Source organism: Thermobia domestica, chromosome 3, assembly GCF_964235325.1.
Source record: "Thermobia domestica chromosome 3, izTheDome1.hap1.1, whole genome shotgun sequence".
In the NCBI taxonomy this organism is placed as follows: Eukaryota; Metazoa; Arthropoda; class Insecta; order Zygentoma; family Lepismatidae; genus Thermobia; species Thermobia domestica.
In genome coordinates this window covers 314,003,628-314,027,119 of record NC_137456.1, presented here as the reverse complement: position 1 = coordinate 314,027,119, position 23,492 = coordinate 314,003,628, and the positions used below count along the sequence as shown (strand labels likewise).

General features: G+C 35.5%; 1 protein-coding gene across 1 annotated transcript in view; it reads left to right on the top strand.

The window, feature by feature from the left end:
• Nucleotides 1-23,492, top strand: part of cmb (combover) — a gene marked incomplete in the record, with an annotated part of 274,174 nt that overhangs the window by 197,284 nt on the left and 53,398 nt on the right. Inside the window, 1 exon segment of the mRNA XM_081752595.1 lies at nucleotides 16,948-17,127. Within this exon segment, the coding sequence (XP_081608721.1) occupies nucleotides 16,948-17,127 (180 nt within the window).

The window sequence follows — 23,492 nt, the reverse complement described above, 5'->3', positions numbered from 1 at the left end:
CCAAGTCCATAGTTCGTTCTCAAGTACATGACCAACGCGCTTATTGTAGATATCCTGTTCCCTCCGTTTTCCACTCTTGGCAGTTGCCAAGACCAAATGATGATCTCCGTTCCCAGTTCCTCATTTTATTACAAATTTTTCTTGTCATTAATTTGAAATTAGATGCTAAAACAGCAATTAAGATGCCTTATCACTGCAAAAATAAAATTCCGCTAATTTTACAGTAATTATGTGATATCTTTAAATAGATAAAAGATTATCAAAATGTGGAACAAGAGCGCGCTAGACAATGTTATTTTACACGAGGTACCGTTATCACGAGTTACCTAGTAGCTTTCCGTTTGCAACCATTTTCAAACGCGAAAATAAATGCCGATTTTCTAAGTGTCTTGAAATCGAAAGCAGATTAGTGACTCGTAATAACGGTGTCTCATGTCAAATAATATTGTCTAGCGAGCTCTTGTTCCACTTTTCGATTATCTATTTGAAGATATCACATAATTAATGTAAAATTAGCGGTGTTTCAATTTCGCTGTGATGGAGCCTCTTGAAAGTCCCATTAGGTTGTATTACCTTTGTACCTTAGGACAAGTCATTTTTGAAAGGAAAACATAGTTCATTTAGATCACAGTCTCAAGGTTTTTTCTCCTTATAATCACACTTAAGCACCAGGGCAACCGTAAAGCATAAAAAGCAGTAAAAGCATAATGGAATTTTTCATCTATGGTTGGTACCATATCTATTATTTTGACCACTTTAGATATCCAAATTTGCTAGTCTTATAAGCATAATAAAGCATAATTTACAGAAATAAAGCATAATGCTTAGTGCCTTTTATTCCAGAACCCTGTGTATGTGTACAATAAAGAAAAATATGTTAATATATTTTGTGTCAAAGAAAAAAAAAATGATCAATAAAGGCTGTTATCAATGCAGCAAACAATGGAAATCAACCGCCAATTGCCTTTACGCGTAACAATGGAAAGTTCGAATTCCTCCTCCCTACGCACCTTCCCCTCAGAAGGATTTTTCCCCCTTACTTTTTGTTAAAAGGCAGGCAATTCTGGTTATTCCAAGATGCCAAAATCATGAGTATATGCAATCTCAGTGATTAACTGACCATTTCAAAGTAGAAGGCGGTAATCTGTTTTGTACTCGTTTGTTTTGAATTCATTAATTATGAGTAGTCTATTCGGCAGCTACACGTTTCTTCTTCAAAACATCGCTTAAGGAAAATTGCACAAAATAAGGTAGTATGTTGTATTGATGTAATTTTTAGTGGGGAAAGATTGTTTCATATCCATTTCTGATGCGTGTGTGTTAGAAACTAGTAAAATAAATAAATAAATAAATAAAAATGTTATAGAAATGGCTAAAAATGAAGTATAATTCAAGGAATAGCATATTAATTCATAATTTAGGAAAAAAGATTAATAAAGCATAAGGTAAAGAAAAATAAAGCATAATATACAGCTGTATAAAGCTGGTTGCCCTACGTATCAATATGTCTATTTTTTATTTTATTTTCCATAAAATCTTTGTCTTCAATACAAAATTTATTAAAAACAGGTAAAGTTCTTAGGATGCAGTTAAAATTTAAATATTTATGTGCAGAGGATGACACATTTTTTCCATTAAAAAAAGTAAAAGTATATTTTGTATTGCATGTTTCTTTATATCCTTACGTAGTCTTCGGTATTGATACTCTTCCGTGTCGCTTTACCAATGGTTCAAAAGCTGCTGCACAAAATTCTTGTGCAGTAGTACATAAAGTATTGACTAAAAGAACAGCAAGAAACGAAAAATATAGTATGTCTTTGCAAAACGTGATGTCATTATTTCCGTAAACTACTAAACTATTGAGTCACTTTCATTAGATTATATCGAAGCACCGAAACACACGAGCCGGTTCTTACTTGAATTTGCCAACATTTTATTGGTATTCTCATAATAAAGGTTGCGCTGCAGATGGCGGTAGGACGAGGACTCATGTTTTGGAAGATGGATATATAATTTCCTAGATTAATAGCTACAGGATACAATAAAATCCTATTTAAATATTTCCCAACAATTGTTGAGTGTATCAAGAAAGTGAATTCACAAGTAATTGTCACTTTATAAAATCGTCGTAAAATCATGAGCGCAAACGCGCAAATGATTGATCAGGGAATGTCTTTCAACCTAATTATGACATGATTACTGATTTATATCCAATGAAGGTCCAGTTTCTATTAGTTTACTGTGGATTCATGTGAGATTAAGCATGATTAATCAGGGGATGTGTCTTGTAAGCTAATTAGGATACATGATCGCTGATTTATATATAATGAAGGTCCAGTTTCTATTAGTTTACTGTGGATTGACGTGAGATTATCATGATTAATCAGGAGATGTGTCTTGTAAGCTAATTAGGATACATGATCGCTGATTCATATCCAATGAAGGTTCAATTTGTATTAGTTCATTGTGGATTCACGTGAAACGTAAAGTTGAATGAGCCGACACATGGCTCAATAGTTACATGCACATTTTTCAGGTTGTGTACAGCGCCTCAAGTTTATTTTCATCTCAGTCGGCTTTATGGAGAACAAGCCTTGTTTTCTTAGGTGCATTCATTGTCCGTTTCTTTATATGGCACTCAGCGTTTCATTTTATGAACAAAACCTAACAATTGGATTCAAATTAATATAATAATGATCTGTAAACTCACAGAAGGAAATTAAGAGAGAATTGTGATAATTCCAATTTCCACGCATATACGAAGTCAGTCCGTCCGTCCTGGAAACGAAAAGAACTAGAAAGAAATCAACTTGATTTAGTGTTTTGATAAGGTGGATTGACCGTTTTGTAATAATGTCATTTTTAATTTACATCTCAAAATCTGTTAAAACGATTTGGCACAGTCCATCATTTGTAATACAATACTGTAGTTTTAACAGTCAGTCTTATTATTAAGCAATTGTTCGAAATATATGGAAGCAACTATAATCTGTGGCTCACAACAGAGCCTAAGATCATTAATTTTCAGTGTATATATATATTGAAGGCAGATAATAATTTTTTTTTAAATAATACTAGCAGCGTTCACCCCGCTTCGCTGCGGTCACCCCGGAACGCAATAAACTTTGTTACTTAGATAATTTTTACTTTTTCGCTTTCAAGTGATATGATAAAAACCATAGAAGATTGCAGTAAATCTTAACATTATATCGCCTGTCATTTATGTTAACCCGCCCCGCTTCGCTGCGGTCATCCCGGTGCTGGCATATTGTAAAAGTGTCTGTAAAAATAAGCAAATCAATTAAAAAATTTTAAACAGAAGATTCAAGCTATTTTCCGCTGTATATCGCCTGTCATTTATGTTAACCCGCCGAGTGACACGGTCATGCGGGTTGCATATAAATACGTTTATTTTTACCTATGATGAACTAATAACAAAGGATTTGTACGTTATGGACACTTGAATGGTCAATTATCTCAAGACACTGGTAATTAAAAATTAAAGTGATATGATAAAAACCATCTAGGGTCCAAATCCTAATAACCCCCCAAAAATGAAAGAAATTGGTTCAGCCGTATTAGCGTGATGAGCGGACAAAGGATTTTGTACGTTCTCTTTTATATTTAAATAATATTATTGAGTTACTTTCCTCTGAGAATATTAGTTTGATTGAGTACTAGGTGGTGGCTTATGAGTTCAAAATTGTCAACTTTTTGCCAGCTGAGTTTGTCAATTATATAATATACCCGCGAAACTACTATGAAGCATAAGAAGGGTTATTATTATTATTATTATTATTATTATTATTATTATTATTATTATTATTATTATTATTATTATTATTATCAGCAGCAGCACGTGACTCGAGGGTAAGAGTGCTCACCTCTGATACGAGAGATCCTTGGTTCAGTCGTATCATGTATTGCTTGAAATCCATACTGTACGACAGACGCTCTTAACACGTCCTCACTATTCCGCCTCTAGAAGTCAGCTGACATGTCACAACTCGTTCAAACTGGACACTGACTTTTCCAAAAGTTCAGGCTATCTGGCTCACTAGTTGAAATGGGTAAAATGTCGATAACTGGTGCTGAAAACTACATCCATCGATCACACCTCGTGTGTAGTATAAACTTTGTGATGACTATCTACTATCACTATGCAAAATTGCATATCGTCTGGTTTTCGATTCACGAGTAATAAGTAATGAATGAAACTCACAGTAAGCACATAAGAACTTCGCTTCGCTTAGCTCAGTTCATCCATTCATATATATAAGTTTGAACATCACCTTCGTTTTAAAAGCACTTTACTTCTATCCATAAGTAACATATTTAATGTATTTGTTTCCAAGAAAGATTTCAAATGGCGAAAAGTATTTAAAAAACTACGTTTGTTACAATTATATCTAAGAGATTCAGCTGCAAGACTTCAGAATTTTTTTTTCTTTTTTTATCACTTTATAATGTACTTCCCTGGTACATTTTCTTTCTTTTTCATTTGAAATGAAAATATTGCAATTTCAGTAATTGCAGCGTAGTGTGTTACGCTCTCAGATTTCATTCTTTCAAAGAGGCACAGTGGTTTTGTGATTAAGCACTCAGCGAATGGTCCGAGCCTCGGTACCTGGTCATGTTCGTGGTGAATATTACCATTTCGTGTTTTATTTATTTTTGGAGGAAGCAATGCGATACCTTTTAGTATTTCCGATTCATACAGTCTGTTATCATTGATTTGCATTTATCAGTTCTTGCTTAAAAAAAAAATAAAAAAAAATAAATGTATGACTTCATTCTATTTCCTCACTTTGAAGCTCATCTGTTTCTATTTATACGTCGAGTTTTACTCGCAAGAGTATTTGATCCTTGATATGCTAAAAATAGCTTTGGCCTATTTATATGCTAAAATAACTATAACATTATTTTAAATTGTATGTTTATATTCACACATAGTATAGTTTTACATTCTAATTATTAAACTACAGAATTTTGGTAAGCTTCGGCATGGAAATTATTACCTCTAAGATCATAGGAATGGAGACAGATTGCCTAGTTTATTCGTGTCAGTTACACAAATATTACAAAATTCTAATAACTCTGTCGTCTCCTTGAGATAATACGCGTAGTAATTCTACAATATTGTTAACTTATCACCGACAAAACAAGTCCATATATATATATATATATATATATATATATATATATATATATATATATATATATATATACTGGGTGTTAATGAACTATACCGACAAACTGTAAGAGATGATTCCTCATATTAAAATAACAGAAAAAGTTCATATGGATCTATGGCGAAAAGTTTCAGAGCTAGGGCTGAAACTGTGGATAATAGTCCTTATCAGCGTAAATGAAGCCATACATACACAATCCAAAAGTGCATATTTCCTTATTTTCAATAGGTGTACAGTGTATTCCCTACAGGGTGTAATTCTCAGCTATGCTCTCAATACAGTTTTCAGATATACCCTGATTTTAAGGAGGGTCCAAAGTAGGCAAGAGGTAAGCCTTGACAACAATGGACATCCAGTGCTTTGGAAGGAATTCGGAAGTGTTAGGAACCGGCAGCTCCATGCTTTTTGTGTTCAGAATATCGTGTGATGCGATGTGTTTTGTCACAGTATATTTCACGTTTTCTTTACTTAGAAGCGTGAAAGGAAACATCGCAGCATGCGTTTTCCTGAGTACGAGAGGCCGTGCTGCTGACGATCCTTAACACTTCAGACATCGCGCCAAAGGATTCCGTGTTCACTGCTATCAATACTTATCGTTTGCTTCTTTTGGACCAATCATAAAATCAGAGCATATCTCAAAATTCGGTTGATGGCATGTCTGGGAATTTCACCCTGCAGAGAATACTCTGTACACCCATTGAACATTAATGACATTTGCATTTTTGGACTGCGTATGCATGACTTTATTTACGCTGACAAGGACCACCATCCACTGTTTGTCAAATTCGAAATAGGGCCTCTTGAAATTTGGCTTTTGCGCGATTTTGGACAGCCCTAGCTCTGAAACTACGCACTTTTATCCACAGGTCCATATGAGCTTTTTCTCTTACTTTGATGTGAGGAATCACCTCTTACAGTTTGCCGGTATAATTCATTAACACCCTATATATATATATATATATACTAGCATCAATTACCCGCTTCGCTGGGTTAAATTGAGAAAAGAATAGTAATGTGTTCCATTAGGCAGTCACCTTTTACTATTACGAAAGCGCTCTTTGATATCGGTCATTTTCGATTATTTTGATATATACCCCTCCCCTCCCCATGTTGCGCGGCACGGAATCGGGAGTATAATTGTTCATCTCAGCGACCACAAAAACTATGAATTCGACACTGATATTGGTCATTTGCTTTATTTCTATATATATCTCCCCCTCCCCTCCTCTAAGTTACGGGGCTGAATTTAGATTTAAACGACATTGAAGTGTCTCTCACCTCAGTGACCCCAAAAACTACAGATTATACACTATTATCGGTCATTTTCAATTTCAAATGTCTCTCCCCTCACCCTCTCTTAAGTTATAGCGCCAAAGTGATATGACAAAATCTGAGGTTCGAACTCCATATAGATTGAATACTTGTTCGAGATCGGTCCGGTGGTTCAAGAGTTATTAAGTTCTATTTATTTGTATGTATCTCTTCTTCATGTCCTCTCCCCTAAGTTTTACTGTCAAAGTGAAATAATAAAAAGCATCTCTTGCCCGAACCTCATCCATGTTAAAAATTTGATCTAGATTGATCGTTTGATTCAAGAGTGATGAAGTCAGAAAGATAGTCACTTTCACTTTTATTTTTTTGCATATATATCTCCTCCTTCTTCTGTTAAATCGTCAAAGTTAAATGATAAAATTTATCCCAGGCCCGAACGTTATCTATGTTGAAAATTTGATCGAAATCGGTTGGGTGATTCAAGTTTTGTTAAGTTTTATTTAATTTTATGTGTCTCTTCCCTCTCGTCGTCCTCCCCTAAGTTCTACCGTCAAAGTGGTATGATAAAAACTACCCCATGTCCGAACCTCATCTATGTTGAAAATTTGGCTAAGATCGGTCGGGAGGTTTAAACGTGATGAAGTCACAAAAACAGTATTTTTTTTTTTTTACATATATCTTTCCCCTCCTCCTCTCCTACGTTGCACCGTGAAAGTGAAATGATAAAAACTATCCAACTCACAAACTTCATCTATGTTGAAAATTTGATTGAGATTAGTCGTTTGGTTCAAGAGTTATTAAGTTGTATTTATTTGTTTGTAATTCCCCCTCTTCTTAGTTCTACCGTCAAATTGAAACCATAAAAACACTCCCAGGCCCAAACCTCGTGAATATTGAAAATTTGATCAAGATCGCTGGGCTGGTTCAAGAGATTAAGAGTCACAAATATAGTCACTTTTAATTTAATAATATATTCCTGACACCAAGATAAGACAAAAAGTATAGACCAACCTGGGTGCACAAATGCTTCCTTTTGGAGTCATAAGCTATCGAAAACATGAAAAAATGATATTTAAACATGAAAAAATGAACTTTAAAAGTCCATAGTTTCAAAACTATGGGTCCTACCGCAGTCGGGTTAAGACTTCATTTAGGAACTACCCAAATATTCATGTTTCAAGATTTCTGCGGTACTTCTACAACAATTTTTATAGAGGTAGTTGGTGAGCACTTTAAATTCTATGCCCGTAGCCAAACTCACTCTAAAAATTGTTGCGTAAGTACCGCAATATTCGGATACATGTTTTTATGATAGCGGACATATTAGCTCCTAAGTGAAATCTTGATCCGACTACGGTAGGTCCCATAGTTTTGGAGCTATGAACCTTCAAATTCCATTTGTTCATGTTTTCGGTAGCGTTTAACTCCGAAAGGAAGCATTTGTGCACCCAGGTTAGGTCTATACTTTGTCCATATATATATACAGGGTGTTTCAAAACAACACCGACAACGTTTGGAAAGTGATTCCTGACACCAAGATAAGACAAAAAGTATAGACCAACCTGGGTGCACAAATTCTTCCTTTCGGAGTTATAGGCTGCCGAAAACTTGAAAAAGTTAACTTTAAAGGTCCATAGCTCCAAAACTATGGGGATTACCGTAGTCGGGTCAAGACTTTACTAAGAACTAATAGTGCTCTATCTAAAAACACATGCTTCAGAATCCTGCAATACTCCCGCAACAATTTTTAAAGAGGTAGTTAGTGAGTACTTAAGATTATGTGCCCGTAACCAAACTGCCTGAACAAAAATTGTTGCGTAAGTACCTTAGGATTCTGAAGTTCATTTTTTCATGTTTTTCGGCAGCCTGTAACCCCGAAAGGAAGCATTTGTGCACCCAGGTTGGTCTATACTTTTCGCTTTATTTTGGTGTTAGGAATCACCTCCCAAACGTTATCGGTGTTGTTTTGAAACACCCTGTATAATTCATAGATCTCATTCAGCTGAACAAAATGATGTAGATGAGTGTGAATCCTAATGCGTAGGTTTTGAGAGGATCGAGAAAAATATTTATTTTTTTTTAACCTAAAAATATATGCTGTACGGAACCCATGCCGCCTATTAAGACGAAGCTGATGTGTACCCTCATCAAGCTTTACATTCTGACACTAGTAACACGACAGTACACAGTATGGTTAAGTGGATATCCCCAAAATTATGATTAACAGTTACACTTTAATTTTTGTTTAATTACAATATTGTTCGCAGATGAGACATGTATCAATCGACAGATGCAATGGAGCTGAATAAGATGACATGCTTAAACATAAATAAGAATTCTAATGAACTGAAATCTTTTGAGTTTACGGTCACACGTTTATGCCCTTTTAGGCTAAGGAGAACGATGATTAAAGCAAGTGAATAATGACGGAAGAATTGGTGAAATGAAAAAAGTGAGAGGAACCGGGACTACCTCGAGAAAACCAGCGGGCACGATGTTGTCCACCATAAACTTAACTTGGCCGGGGATCGAAGGAGGGATCCCATGCACCAGAAGACAATTAGTGGGAATACCGACTAAATTACGAATTGCTATCATTCATTCACCCGTAATCCAGTTCCGAAATTAGGATTTAGTTTTAAAAGTTTCTCACAACGAGGAAGCAAGGGAAAAATAAGAGTAAACGTTCTATTTTGTATGCCACTGGAGTTGTGTGAGGAAGTCGAACCGAAGTTGAATATCTAAAATAAAATATAGCGAAGTACTGTGTAAAATAAGGGAGGAAGCTGCTTCTCCGAATCATTTCGACGGCAATACGATACGGTCATTATGTATCAAGTATAAAGAGGCAAGGAAATTAGGTTAGAAGAGGTAAATTCGGACCCTATGAAGAATCAGTATAAGGATAGGTTATCAAATAGAATGCATTTCAATCTACAATCTTCCGCGCTGGTTCAGTGGCTGGCGCGTACACTTTTTGTTGTACGGAGTGCCGGGTTCAACTGCCAGTGTGGAGAACATTAAAATTTGAACGCGTGACGTCGGTTTGGATTCCACCTGTAACTGTTGATCCATGTCTCATATAGCCTCGAAGCTGCAAAGAGACTCCAAACTTCAGGCAACTAACCAAAGCATTTTTTTAAACACAGTGCTAATTTTATATATGGCGTGACGAATGAAATGTTGCCAACTATGCTATATGTGTAATGGTCATATTTTCATTGTGTATATATATATCATCGCGTTTAAACAAGAATTCAATAAAATAGTATGTCAATTAACGTTTCAATGTAAACATTGGTCCTGTGAGTCCAAAAATGTAAGATATTTAGGTCGTTCGGAAAGGATGACAGTCCTGTTAATGGAACATTTTTTTGTTGGTAAAAAATAGACTGTGATACACATCAGGAGTGATTTTGGCGTATTGCCAAGCAAAACTACAGTTTTTCCACGAGTTGGTGTCCCAAAGTTGGCTGGGAGTATGTATGTATGTGTGCGTTAGTAGGATGCTCTCATACTATTGCATCATTGAACGTGATTATCAACGGCAATGCTGGACAACTTGGTGTTCATATGAAGAGGTATAATAAAATTAAATACATTATGAATCAGTTATGGTTAAGTGTTCAAAAGTATCGCTCCTACCTGACTGACTGTGTTCCGTTGGAACCTCTGGTGCTTGGGGTCCCGGGTTCGATCCTAGCCCCCGCCAAGTGAACTTTGTGGTGGACAAACACCGTGTGCGTGGGTTTTCTCGGGGTTCTCCCGTTTCCTCCCACTTTCTTCATTCCACCATTTCATTCATTTGTCATAATCACCGTCTCCTTTAGCCTAACCGGCATAACCGTGGGACGTAAAACTCAACGATTTGTGTTCCGTTGGGCGTGGGATTTCACAGACAGAAGAGAAAATTCGATCAAGTAATCAATCCGGGACTCTCACGAACCCTCGTTGCACTTGTAACAAACTTTGAATAGTTGCAGGATAAAATGGGAGACAGGGAACCGTAGACAATCCTTAACATCCCAAAGAGATTCGAAAACTAGAAAAGTCTTTACTTAGTGAATATACATATGACATATATGTAAGACTGTACGATGTCCGAATTTAGATATCGATTTCGATAAAATATCCTTAGTTGAGCGATATATCGAATAACGAAATATCAAAAATATTGAAATATTAAACTATCTAGAAATATCAATATATTAATTAGTAATGTTTCAACATCAATATTTCGATATTTGAAAATACCAATCGACCAAACGAGATATCGCACAGCCCACATCTGTGATCACAGCCTGCAATAGTAAGGTGTCGAGAGGTGCAGAGAGCCACTGGAATTCCATACCAGCGATCTGAAGGCTTTTCTTCGATTGTTTGGTCACGTTTGAGGAGTGGATTTCAACTGTTCGATGCTCCTGAAGAAGCTTCAATCAAAATGGGGAACCACCCGTGGCGAAATATTCAGACGTGATATCACATCTAGGAAACTGCTGACATCTCCAACTGAGATCTGTTGCTGCAATGACTCTTACAACAGTGACAGGCATTGTGACCCACTTTTTCGGAGAATTCAGCAAAGACAGTTGGGAAGATGAACCAGTAATGTTTGTCAGTTATACTGTAACGGCAAACACCATACATCGACATAGCTTATGGCAAAATTACAAAAACTCGAGGATACCGACCTCAAACATCCATTATTACAATTACATTTCGTTGGTTAGTTGTTTTGAAATTTAGCGTCCCTTTTAACGCAGGGGCTATAGAAATCGTGAATATACAGCTTAACCGTGGAATCTGAACTGCATGGTCTCCCATCGAGAATGGAAGTCTTGTTTTCTGGATGTGGCAACTATATAGCTACAAGAGAACCCGATTATGTTTTGTTCTACAACATTGCACTCCACCACAAAATTAAGGCTAATTCTTTTCTGACCTACTTTTTTTTTTAAATAAAAAAAATAATTTATGTGCACCTCCTACATTTCCCCTCCACTAATATATTGCTCTCAATGCAGATTAATCCAATTAACACTACATTATAGATTTCTGTCGTGCTGAGTTCACAAATTGTTGAGTACTTGTCGATTGATTTATTAATCGAAAAAAAAATCAAATTTGATTTTACTACAGAGAAATTGAATTAAATTTGCAATGTCGACTTCTCTTCGTCCCATGCCCTTTTCAGTTTTTTCTTTCTTTTTTAAAGAACTACTGTATTTCATTCATGTTATACCAATAATTATCATGTATTTGCTGTGTAGAGTGTCACCTTGGTTCCCTGTGTCCCCAATTTTTTTTTTTAAAAAAAAAAGTCTTATGTACTTTTAGATTGATTTTTTCAAATGATCACAAAAAATGTCTGATATTTTGCGTAAATATCTAAAAACAAACCTACTGTAAATTAGGTGTGTCTGCTTTATTGAAATCTTGAACTGTTTTCATACAGCATTAGTGTACCTCGATCTTGAGAATCGACGAACGATTTTTTTTTTCAATCGAATAACACTGATGAAAAGCTGTTAGTGATTGGTTGGCTCGATTAGAATTTAGCTTCACTTTCAGTAGCGAGACTATATAAGACGGGGACCTACAGTTTAACGTGAAGTACGAACCACATGAGTTCCCGCCAGAAATGAAAGCCAGGTCTTACGCACTAACGATACCTATTAACTATGTAGCCGCGTTGGAGCTGAAGTTGTTAATGGAATTGTGCTAAAAAGGTTTGATAGTCGTTCCTTATTCAACGTTACTCCACTTTTTGTTTCTTCAGTCTCATGTAGAAAATTAAGAAAGCCATTAAAAGGTTGATAGGAAAAAGAAATTTGGTTTGATTTGAGTACAATTATTTCAAAATTCAAAGTAAATTATGATGTCACACAGAGCTTCTTTTCTGTCATTAAGTATAGAAATAGACAAAGGAGATATCGTACAAGTGAATGTCAAGTAAATGATGATTTCACATAAGATGTATTTTAAACCTTTCTTTTTATGAAATATCGGTTTTTAAATGCATGTACAAGTACAGAATCGAAGTATTAATTGTAAGTAGTGTCGGAAAACGTTATATCATATAGATTGATGACTGAAAAAAAGAAACTGAACTGTAGTCTATTTCATGCTACAAAGATACTATATCTGTTCATTATTCCTGAGCCTTTACTAATTAGACAGCCTCCGGTGGTGGTTTGTATGTAGGTAGATGTGATTCTTTTTATGTAAATAATAGTTTCTTACTGATAACTTAGCAGTTATGTATTTTCCTAGTAAGTGCGAGACCGGGGTTTAGTTCTCTAGTTTTTTTTTTATTATTATTATTATTATTATTATTATTATTATTATTATTATTATTATTATTATTATTATTATTATTATTATTATTATTATTATTATTATCTGAAGTGAACATTTTTAGCCCAAAACATCTAAATTATAAACATAAAATTTCTGAAGGCTTGATCGGCAAAGTCATTGATACCCGTTGTTCAATCCAACAGCTCACAACAAGTTTCAGCCTTCTCGTGCGTTCCATTTCCTCGTTACTTCAGGGTGAAATATTCTTATATCCATGAAAATAATAATCAAATCTGCTTAGTCTGTTTCTGATCCATGTACCAAATTTTGTGGTCTGGTGTTCCATCGTTGAAAAGAACCATAAATTCGACACTTTCCTATTTCCTCCATTCTTTCAAATAGAATTCTCAAAATTTGCTCAAAAGCTTGCATATACCAAATTTTATGTCCAATGGTTCAGAAAAAATCTAAATTTCCTCGCACTATCGGGATGGAATGTACAAAATTTTGTAAATGATCAGGTATTCGTATTTTGTATTTTAAAAGTGCTCATGTGGGAAATTTCGTAACTTTTAAGTTTCTACACGGTAAGAATTCCAACAAACAATTTCGAAACAAAAGAGAATAAGCGACAAGGCAGAAAAAAATTCGATTGTTCCTCTACTTTGTATCAAAATGGAGTGAACAGCAAGTTTCATACTTGTTAGTGTAGCATTTCAACGAAAATATATATCCTCCGCCTAGAGCAACCACAATGAACTTGTGTAAATGATTATGAATTTGTATTTTCTGAAGCAAGAAGGATACACTGTCCAAAATGATTATCGCATATCTATAACTGTCTTCTTGTAAGAATATAATTTGATAATAATTTTGCAGAGTACTTTTAATACTGTGTGTATAATCGGGAAATGTATATTTGTAGTTAATTTCATAGAAAAAGAATTATAAATACGAAAATTAGAATGAGTAAAACAAAATGTTGCTAAATGGACAAAGTTTTATTTTCGTTTTATTGCTCTTTTGACATGAAATTTTCCACATACGTGTCTTTGCCGACTACACACATACTAACATTATAAGAAATACCGGGCGAATTCGTTATTAAATTATATTCCTACAACAACATATTTATAGACATGCGACAATAATTTTGGACATGAGTGTACCTTTCGTGCCTCTGTGTCCGATAGTTTGATAAAAAAAAAAAAAAAAAAAAAATGCGATACGGAATACAGTATAAGATGTAATACAGCAAAAGTTTTCAGTTAGTAAACTGTTTTTCGCACACTTACCCCATCTGAAATTTTATTGGTCAGTTCCATGAAACCCAAACGTAATCATAGGTATAGCCATTCTGAGATTATAATAGTTCCAATGAAAACATTAGTGAAGATTATATTGAAATAAGTTCGGTAATTTTTGAACAGTTGACCGTCAAACATAATACCGGTTTATTAAAAAAAAAAAGTTCAGTAGCACACGTCAGTGATGGTCAAATGGCGGCGCACATTTTTTTCTACTCGATGCGAACAGTGTAACTGACCATCATAATATACCTGAATTGAGACACTTTTAACCGTGAAAATATTTTTCTTTTTGGTTACCAATCCCATACTGCAAGCTACCGGACCGATATTTAGAAAAACGAAGGTTTCATATAGTTTCAAATGTTCATAGCTTAGACCCTAATTGGCCTAGATATATGAAACAAGAAATAGGATGCGCGAATATAACAATAATTCAGGAAGTGTATGGCATACGCATATTCAGTGAACCGTCGTCTCAAAGAGGAAGGAGAGGGAATGAAAGTGACAATCAAGTGTGGTTATTATTTTATCTTGGCCTGCAGCACGTTATAAATTGGAAATAATGGGCGCATATGGTCAATAGTGGTAGCACGTTCCTCCTAGTCTCCTAATATATTTCGAACGGAGTAACAGCTTATGTATTTTTCATTACAGCTTTGGAAATATTCGACAGTATTAATGAAATAAAATTGACCAAATAACATTTGTGTAATGGTTTCGCAATGAAACATCGCCTTCACCAGACAGTATGAAAGATATTCCAAGAATAACAACTTAAATACAAGCCGAGGTGAACCGAACTTAAAAATTTCCGGCGTGGAAAAGTGTGGAACACAGTCTCTGTTGCCGTGCTGAGTCTGTCTCTGACCGAGGTCTGCCGTGATCTTTATCGTTTAGACGATGAACTACTTACCCACCGATTTTCGCTCAAATTCAGCAAGTAGTTTCCAATAAATGAAGTAGTCGAGTCAAGCAGAGCCTGTCCTTGTCCGAACTCGACTACAAATATAGCGAACTTTATTTCTTAGACCAGGGGTTTACAAACTTTTTGCAGTTGAGACTCCCTTCAACCACCAAAATTGTATGCGCCTCCCCTGTCAAAAATGAAAAGTGTCAACATAAAAACATGTGTCCCTAAAAGAAATGCTATCTCTGTGATAAACTGTCTCATCTATGAATCACCAATGGAAATATCTCATTAACACAGGTGATCTATATTGTACACTGACTACAACTTCTAACGTTATTGAACGGTGTTAATAATTATAAGTTGTGGTAAATCAGATATTTATGTTAAAATTGAAAAATACGAGCAGAGAGGGAATTTAAATAATAAAAACCCGTACATTTAAATGTTGACCAAAGTCAATAGGATACATGAGCTTGTTTTGAGTCACACAATTTATTAAATCTCGACACATGTTGTGAAATGGCACTACGCATCTCTTACTGGATATTTATTTTTAACTGAAAGAAGAAAGAACGAACGCATGGCAACGAAAGACAAAAGAACCAAGTCAAACTGAAACATCTGAAAAATGGCTTCGACCAATAAACAAATAAGACAAAACAAATAAGACTATTTGTGAATGCCGGTAGTACTTGAGAAAAGATTTAAAACTCAAGAATCGTCCCAAAGATAATAAAAAAATTAAGAGAAAAAAAAATCAGCTAACACGGCGTAGCTCGAAATTCCAAAGACATTTAAAAAGGCATAGGGTCTACTAAAGTAGATGATCGTTAGTGGCCATCAAACAAGCATTATACACGTTTAAGCCAAAGGTGAAAGTTATCTCTCATTGAATGTTTAACAGAGATAATACAAAGACTTAGTCCACTATGTATTTCTACTAAAGAACGGTGCAGACTTAAGTATGCGTATTGCATTATAAACATGTTCCTTTGTGGGGCCTTTTTTCAAAAGTCCTCACGCCTCCCCTGAGAACCTTTGGTGCCTTCCCAGGGAGGTGTGCCGCACAGTTTGAAAACCCTTGTCTTAGACGATGGGCTACTTGCCAATCAAATTTGGTTCAGATGTCGCTAATAGTTACCGATAAATAAAATACCTCATACAAATCCAGTCTAGCAGAGTCTGTCTTTTTCTAAGCTTGCGCCAAATATAGCGAGTTTTATTTCTTGGATGAGGGACTAATTGCCAAGCAAATTTGCTTCAAATGTGGCCTATAGTTACCGAGAAATAAAGTACCATATACAAGCTGAGCCAACCGTACCAAATATAGCGATCTTTATTCCTTAGACTATGGGCTACTCGTCCAGCAAATTTGGTTCAGATCTGGCCAGAATTACTAAGAAAGAAATTATCACATACATACATACACCTGGAGTGAAATTATAAGCTCCCGTATGCTTACGCTGGGAACTAATAAACAGAAATTAGGAAACGTATGTAACAAGCAGTTAATTTAAAATTTTACGTTTTGTATAGATGGCTGTGAAAAATGAAGTAAAAACTTGAGTAAATCTAGGAAGATTGAGCATACCCTTCTTTCGCTTTCTGTTTATATTTAAGTTGTTATTCTTGGATTGATCTGTCATAAAATATCTGATGAAGGCGATGTAACATTGCTGAAACAGTTACACAAGGAGTAATAAATATTCATAATAACTCAAATTCAAGATATGGACGTTGATACTTTTTCAAAAGGCAAATTGAATGAACAACCAAATATTAATCCGTGTATTTGTTTCATATTTTGTTCAGTTGAAAAATTATCGAATCGTTGAAATAGTTTTCGTGTTGGAAATTCAAATAATCAAATATGTTTGAGAATATAGATTGTTTCGAAAGTAAGCCTTAGTTGTTTGAAAATTACATTTTTAATTACATTCTTTTTGTTGCTGTTCTTTTCCAGTTATTCAAGACAAAATCTACTATCAACAAGGACAAAAAGTAACGAGGGGTTCTCGCACAGCCCGAGTCCGTTGGTCGACCGATCCCATAATTACCTTCGAACGAGCACAATAGCAGCGCAGACTTCTCAGAATCCTTCAAGTACTCCACTTCGGCAAAATGCAGTAACCATGCAACAAATGTAAGTATATGGTATTTGCCTTGATATTTTTTTAAGTTCATTTAATATGCACATCAGATCTATCATAGTTACAGATTGGATCTCGTAATTGAAATAGAGAACAAAAAACAAACTTATCTTTGTATAGAAAGAGATGCACTGGGATTCTGATCAAATGTGTGATTTTTTTAACTAATGTAGAATGGCTTATCTGTTTGCAGCTTAGAAATAATTAATGTTAACTTTAAATCTTACAGCTTTTGAAGGAGGGAAGGCAGCCTTTTCCGTAAAGAAAGATAAGTAATTGTTTTTGCCTGTGGAATTCGAGGAACGCGTAAAGTTCTATGTTATCGTATTCTCTCATATAAAATGGAAATTTAAAAAAAAAAAAAAATCTAGTCAGTACAAAAGTCATGAGTTTGCATAAACATAGAATTTATATTATAAAGTGGTAGCGATTGTTTTCCTTAATATGACGCTATAACTTGCTGTCATTCAAGAGATGACTCTGTGGACTGAGCCCTTAGTCTCACATTACTTATGATTGGTATTCGGGAAATCCCATTATATTGAAACAAATTTTTATTACGTCTCCTTCCAAGTTCTAGGCAGCCAAACTTTGTTCAGTAAAGATACTGGTAATTTGCGTTATTAGATGTAGATGATTTGTGTAATGTAGAAGTTGGTGTGCATCAGAGATCAGAGCTTAGCCAATATCTGTTTAGTTTGGTAATGGATGTATTGACGAGGGAGATAAAAAGTAGAGCCACACGAAGTATGCTGTTTATGCGAAACATCCAAAGTTAAATAAGAGAAGAAACTAGAAGAATGGAGAAGGACGTTGGAAAAAAGAGGCATGAGGATAAGTAAATAAAGACAGATTATATAGCGAAAACAGTATATGGCGAACTTCCTACGGCTATCGAAATTTGAATATATGGCACTCAACAAAGAAGACGGGAACTTCCCACAGCTACAAAGAGAGAGGCTACTACCAGGGGCGGATCCAGGGGGGGGCGATCGGGGCGATCGCCCCCCCCCCCCCAGAAGAGGAAATTTTCTTATTTTTTTATATATAAATAAAACCCATCCCAAAGTTTGGAGCCCTTAAAAGTAGCAGTATGACAACCCACCGCCCCCCCCAGAAGTCGGTCCTGAATCCGCCCCTGGCTACTACCTACCTCGAAATTTGAATATATGGAAGTCAATAAAGAAAACGGGAACTTCCTACGGCTACGAGGAAAAAAGACTAGTACCTACCTTGAAATTTGAACATTAGCACTCAACAAAGAAGACGAGAACTTACTATGGCTGCAAGGAGAGAGACTACTTCGAAATTTCAATATATGTCACTCAACGAAGAAGACGGAACGGGGACTGCATACGTATCGCGCGTGACTGTTGAACATATCGTCCGATGATGAGATCCACTCCAGCTTTGCTGTCAGTTAAACTCTCTTCTTTACACCGTTTTATTATTGCTAAGAGGTTATAATATCGAAATTCTCCCAGGAATCGAAATTCACAAATAGATCCTCCCAGAAACGTGTCAGTTTAACTTTTATCCTTCCACAGATAGTATTCACCTTCCGTTATACAAGCACCATTGTAGCCAGTAATGTATTAGAATATAACTGCGGTTAAGTGCGTCGTTTGGGATGACTATTCGTTTTTTCACGAAGCTTTGCAGCTCTTGTAAACAACGCAGACGGCAGTGTGTAAATGTTGCCAACTAACAGACTAAAAAGTTTATAGGAAACCTCGAGCTAACAAATTAAGAAACAAACTGAAGACCGAGAGATTGAAAATGAAATGACATGGACTTCTGATAGATTACCAAGATACATTTTCGCTCTCCTGAATCTTTGAAGCAGCATATAAATATAGACAAAGAACACTAGGAAGCATGGCTGCCCGCAGCGGGGAAGGGGCAAAGGGGATGTTGCCTCCCTTGGTTTTAAAAGGTTTTTGGAAGTGCATGTCAAGACATACTAATTTGCTTACTTAAATGTTATAACACTTAATATATTCATATTAAATATTATAGTATCTGGTATTATAGATTATTTACTGTAGTTAATAAGCATACGGGCGTAAATAACTGTTGTTTTACTTGATGTATTATGTGCCCTCGTGTATCAAAATATTGTGTATTCGCGACTGAGTTTGTGTGTCGGTCTTTTGTCCTCCCCCCTCCCCCCGTGGAATCAGTATTTTACCTCCTTGAAAAAGTCCTGCGGACGTCCATGCCTGGAAGCCGGGCTGAACAATCTCTTAAATTTTCCCTGTAACTGCAAATCATGGCTAATTGTGGTTGACCATAAATCTTCGTCCTCTGTATATCAGGGAGTTCGCATTAATGGTTCAAAATATTCAATCTATCACTACTAAATTTTATTTAGCCTGCCCATAGCGTCAAGGGATAACATGGAAAATTAGAATCAGAGCTATTGGATCTTACTATGTTCTCTAGTCTTTGTTATCTTACTATAGTTATTAGCTTGACTAGCAGATGTACTAAAACATGTGCTCTTTTACCCCCATCCATTTCAAAACTGAGTTTCGGATCACTACGTGACTCTCAAGTAGAGCCAAGAGAACATGTGGATCAAGTAATTGTTCATTTTTTTTTTAAAAAAAAAAGAAAGATATTAATTATTGAATAGATCACAATTTTAGTATCCCTTGAAGATTTTTTCAGATATTTAGTTACTCCTGAGAACGGACAATCATTCTTGCGATTCTTAAATGTTCATGTAACCCTTAACGTACCAAGCCTAACTCGTCAACGTTGTTTACCAAGTTGGGGTCTTCTGCGGACCCCAAGTATTATTTTAATTTCTCAACATAGTATTGTAACTCAAAATTATTATTTTTTGGGTGTCTAAAAGCATACCTAAGTTAAATGAGCATTGTTGACATCAAATATTATGTTTACTTGAGCAATATTCAGTTTTTCATACAATTTTATACTTTTGTGTTCGTAAATCTGAAATACAAATTTAACAATGGAGCTTTTACATTTTCAAGTGTGTTTTTATTTTTTGTATTTTTTTTAACGAACGCATCGTTGATATTATTATGTAATAGATAGTATATTCCAAACGGATGCAGTACACATAAACATCCAGAATAAATTGATTATTATAGTTGCAGGAGTATCACCAAATATCGCCCTCTGGGGTTCCTAGAGGACCCCGCTTGGTATGTTAAGAGTTAAACCCGATCGTTTCTTTTAATCGATATGCGAATTATAACCAGGGGTAAAAGTGGGAGAACGAGGAAGAACGCCATCCCCGACCTCGGAAAAATATGTACGACGTCCCCCAGTTCTTAAGAAATTAAAATGGGCAAGGATAGGCGGGGGAACGGCGTGACGTCATGCCGCTTGCTACCGTACCCCTACCTTTACAGATCCACTTTTACCCCTGATTATAACATACAGAATTAACATCAGACGTTACGCTACTTCGAATCGGTGAAATTGCTTTTATCTTTATTTCTTACTTATCTTTAAAATAATAGGCCTACAACTTTTTATATACAATGAAAGGCTCTCCAATTATCTGAAGTATAATGCATTTAACATATTAAATAGAAATTTAGCACAAGGGCTCAGTTTTTCCTTTGGGTAACACAATGAACATTTGCATCCCAGTTCTCTGAAACTGACTAAACAGTCTGACTACGATTCTTCACAAAAAAAAAAAAAAAAAAAAAAAAAAAAAAAAAAAAAAACGAAATATAATCAGAAGTGAGCAACACTTGCAATGAGCCAAATGACCATTATTCTTCCATAAGAAAATAGTCCCTAAGAAATTCCACTTGTTCAACCTAAGCAGCAATTATTGTATTTTTAAATCACACTAAGAACATTTTAGTTTCAATTAAAAGCACATCTCTATATGTGGATTGACATCTTACACAAAAATTTAAATTTAATAGGAAAACAGTTACACCCACTGACAAATACGCAGAGCGCGCGCTATATTTGATGATGGCCATACAGGCAGGAAGGTTACCAGTGAAGGATTACATGCACGTGCAGAAGCAGAAATATTGCGGGAAACAGACGAAGCATTTTCTCCTGCATCAATCGCTGAATACTCGTGTGCGGAGTGATACAAATTGAGTTACGCGGTTTGTTTTTGAAGAGTGCAAAGGTTTGTGAAAAAGCGATTAGCAGTAGCAGAAATACATGCACGTGCTGCAGCAGAAATATTGCGGAAAACAGACGAAACAATTTCCTCTTACCAATCAGCAAATAGTCGTGCGCGCAGTGATACAACATCAAGTTACGCGGTTTGTTTATGAAAGGTGCAAAGGACTGTGAAAAACGCTTTAGTAAAAATCAACTGTTTTTTCTTCTGTACTTATTTCATTTCGTTTTTATTCCAAACCGGAGCTTATTTAAAAAATAACCTCGTTCAAACTATAAAATATAGACCAATCACATTCCACCTTTCCCTTTGTCCCACTTATATACAGAGTGCTTCTGTTTGATTCTCTCTTAACGTACTCTGAAGATGAGAACAATGTGATCAGTTCTCGAAACATCGGATAAAGTTGAATTTACCAGGTTAGTTCGGGAACTACTGTATTTATCACGACACCAGGAAAGCTTCAGTTCGTATTTCATCATAAAATATATAGTTCAAAAAATAGTACGTATAATCCTCACATAAATAAGAAGTTTCGAACTATATGGCGTATAGAATCCGGAAGTTCGATACCTCGTTCACAAAAGCTCTTCATTGATCTCCTGGTGATTTAGCTAACTGAATCCAGTTTCTACTTTGTATTCGTATTTCTGTGAGGTCCATCTTAATATTGTTCTCTCAGGTGCGCCTAAGTTTTCTTAGTAGTCGTTCTCAGGTTGGATTTCTAGTTGAAACTTCGAAAGCGTTCCTGCTTCTTCTATTCTGGCAACATGACTTGCCCACCTGAGCCTCCTAGATTTGATAACCTTGACAATGTTGGGTAAATCTAACTAGCTTTTTCGGTATTACAAATTTTGTAAGAACGTTGTAGAATTCTTCCCCCTAACCGAGTCATAGGTCTTTTTAAAATCAATAAATAATTGATGTAGCGGGGCATTGTATTTCCTTGTATTTTCGAGTGTTTGTCGAATGATAAATATATGGTCGATAGTTGATCTATTTCGCCGAAATTCTCACTAATAATCTCCAATAATTTCATCTCCATAAACCCTCTTATAAATACTTTAAATAATCTTTATACATATTGACAACCTTACTGCATCTGTGCCTGAAATAATGGGGATGAAATACGCTTAATGCGATGCAGTTAGGTCGCTTCTGTCCACTATCCGGAATGGACAGGAATAAATCATGATTTAGCGAGAGGTTATAATAATAAATGAATGACATTAAATAACTTTAAATAACAACTATATTCTGATTTAATAATTTAAGTGTGATGTGTGATGTTAAGTGTTTGGATATGACATGACACTCTCAGACTCAGAACGTACAAACTTCTGAGAATTTAAACATAGGCCCCAACACAGCCGATGACATACCTTGATACGCCTGTTGTCTGAACCATGGGTGATGAATTGGAACTGGATACTTGATGTCTGGTGTCCAGCTGTCAACCGACAACCGGAGGTCGTCTGGTCTTGAACCTGAGACCGAGGTTTCACGCACCTCGTTCACTTCTTCCTCGGATGTTCACGCTTGAATCGCTCTATCCAAACTTCCTTCTCAATGCAACTAAGAATAGCTTTTTATTCCATCTTCCAGACGATGGAATGTGTCCCCTCAACTTTGGAATGACGTCAAAATGTCATAGCTGTTAGAAACTTTCGTTTCTCTATTGTTGTGCCATGTCCAAAATTCTCAGACAGCTTATTTCTGCTAGTCTGCATATTATGTCATATCCGAAATTATGTATTCTGTGAACAAAGCTGAATACACAAAATATTTTACATCATCATAGAGCTTACAAGCTCTTTTCTTAATTTCTGTCTTTTCATCATAATGTACACATTATGTCTAGACGACATATAACAATAACAACCTCATGCGTAATTTCTTACTACATGACAATGTTTACTTTTTCTGATTCTTGATTAAACACAACATGACTTTATTATATTAAGATTTCGAATCAGATTAATTTTAAAACAATGAACAAAAAATGATACTAAAAATGATTAATTATTGGATTCACCCACAATATGATAGTGAAGCTTAACTGCACGCACAAAGAAATACTTATCGTATTTATTTACAATCATCCATTGTATAGTAGTAATAATATATAGATAATAATTTTGATGTAAAACTACCTCTTTACCTCTTGTTTACCTCTTTACATCGTTACCACTTCTGTGTATCATATTATTAGAAGTGAATTATGAG